We start from the raw sequence: 2,199 nt of genomic DNA, 5'->3' as shown, positions 1-2,199 counted from the left end.
CAATTTACAATGCACCTGCCTAGGAATTTGATTGTCATAGATGATTCTGATTCTGGCCATTACCCTTGTCCTTCCCTCCACAGGCAGCGCACTATGTACCGAGGAGGGAAATGACCAACCGAACCACCGTGACCGAGTTCCTTCTCTTGGGATTCTCTGACATGCGGGAGCTGCAGCTTTTTCACTTTGTGGTGTTTCTAGGGATTTTCTTAGTTGCTCTGGCAGGGAATCTCCTTGTTATCACTACAGTAGCCCTCAGCCACCACCTTCACACCCCCATGTACTTCTTCCTGATGAATTTGTCCATCATAGACCTTGGCTCCATCTCTATCACTGTCCCCAAGTCTATGGTCAATTCCCTATTGAACACCAAGTCGATTTCTTATACTGGATGTGTTGCCCAAGTCTTTTTCTTCATTTTCTTCATTGAAGTAGACTTTGCTTTCCTCACTATCATGGCATACGACCGATACGTTGCCATCTGCCAACCACTGCACTATGAGAGAGTAATGAACGGAAGAGCTTGTGTCCAGATGGCCGCTGGTGCTTGGATCAGTGGTGTTCTCAATTCTGTCCTGCACACCGGGAACACGTTTGCATTAACCTTCTGTGGAAATAACATGGTGGATCAGTTCTTTTGCGAAATCCCACAGCTCCTCAAGCTTGCCTGCTCTGACTCGTACCTCAGTGAAGTTGGGGTTATTGTTTTCAATGCGTGCTTGTTTTTAAGCTGCTTTTTATTAATAATAGTGTCATATGTTCAGATCTTCACTACGGTGCTGAGAATCCCCACTGAGCGGGACCGGCATAAAGCCTTCTCCACCTGCCTTCCTCACCTCATTGTTGTTTCCTTGTTTATTTGTCCTGGCATCTTTGCCTACCTGAAGCCCACCTCCATCTCAACGTCATGGCTGGATCTTGTGGTGGCTGTTCTCTATTCTGTGGTGCCACCGATGATGAATCCCATCATCTACAGCATCAGGAACAAGGAGATCAAAGGTGCCCTGAGAAAACTGACAGGGTGACCATAAAATATCCAGATTTTTCCCAAGACTATGGCTTTATTCATTATATCTATACAGATATAATCAACGGATGGCATTATTGTTTCCGTGGAGCTTTGATGTGCTCTCTCTTTATGTAAAATACTGGGCTTACACTGGTAATATATGCAAACTGAGTTCACTGAAGTCAATGGAGCTACTCTAGGTTTACACAAATGTAAATTAGGTAAGAATCTATATGTCTATCATAAATATATGTAGAAAAACTGTGTAGGAAGAGGCTGTAAAAGGGTATGAAGTGGTTGTGAAATGTTCCAAGTGTGGTATTCTGCGGGGGGAGCAGGCTGTGTTTGAGCATAGAGCAAGTACAGGTAGCCCCCATCCATGACAGTCAAAAGGCACAATGTGAGCATTTGCGAATGTTGTGAGGCATTGCTCAAAGTGGGCAGAGTTAAGGGTGTTTTTAACTTAATTCTGTATTTCCTGGGTTTCAGAAGCTTGAGTTTTGTTCTGGACGTTCACGAGCTGTCACTGGACCAACTTAACAAAGTTTTTTGCTGTTTATTTTCCTAGGTTTTTTAACCAAAAGAGAAGTTATTGGTAGGAGTTAGTAGCCATTATGACAGTTGTAGATAGCAATGGGCATGGATGGTTAGTGGATCAAAATTCTCTTTTAAGAACGTCCACAATTTTATGAAAATGGGCTGTATACTGGGCACTGCTTGGAGAGTCTGGGTTTCCCTTCACATTCACTCCCACCCCCAGATACTTGTGGTAGATGCAGTACAAAGCTGGACCCAACCATCTGCAGCATAGGAGGCTCAGTGAAATAGCCTATTCATCTCAACGAGTTAGTGTCAGCTGAGTGAGAACACTTCAGGGTTATCAGTACAGCCTGAAACAATTGCTCGAGAGGCGTGGGGTCCCGAAGTGGAGCTGAGTCAACTGAGGCTTGGTCTGACATGAGTAATTAACTCTTGGAGGGAGGCCTCATTCATTGAAAGATAGAATTAGCAAGGTAAACAGATCACTAGGTTGAAAACAGAAAGTTGGTGCTAAATAAGATAGGTCAGTAGGCTAAGAAGACAAAATGTCTGAGCCAGCTAAGATAAGAGGGAGAACACCCAGGCAACCATTTACTATGAAAAAGAATAGCAATGGACTAGATAAATTAGGAAAGTGGACATGAGGTAAT

The 2,199-nt window shown here is 43.7% G+C and overlaps 1 protein-coding gene across 1 annotated transcript; it reads left to right on the top strand.

Moving 5' to 3' along the window:
• The first annotated feature begins 110 nt into the window (after positions 1-110).
• LOC137141658 (olfactory receptor 14A16-like) lies at positions 111-1,025 on the top strand. The gene has a single exon (XM_067530669.1). It carries the CDS (start codon positions 111-113, stop codon positions 1,023-1,025), a length of 915 nt encoding a protein of 304 aa, XP_067386770.1.
• Positions 1,026-2,199: the final 1,174 nt, after the last annotated feature.

The sequence above is a fragment of the Emydura macquarii genome, unplaced genomic scaffold, assembly GCF_026122565.2.
Source record: "Emydura macquarii macquarii isolate MOO-44397 ecotype Brisbane River unplaced genomic scaffold, CSIRO-AGI_Emac_v2 contig_3109, whole genome shotgun sequence".
In the NCBI taxonomy this organism is placed as follows: Eukaryota; Metazoa; Chordata; order Testudines; family Chelidae; genus Emydura; species Emydura macquarii.
This window is presented reverse-complemented; position numbering and strand designations above follow the sequence as displayed.

Excerpts from the sequence above, each read along its gene's own strand:
- LOC137141658 (XM_067530669.1), top strand. The coding sequence starts at position 111 with ATGACCAACCGAACCACCGTGACCGAGTTCCTTCTCTTGGGATTCTCT.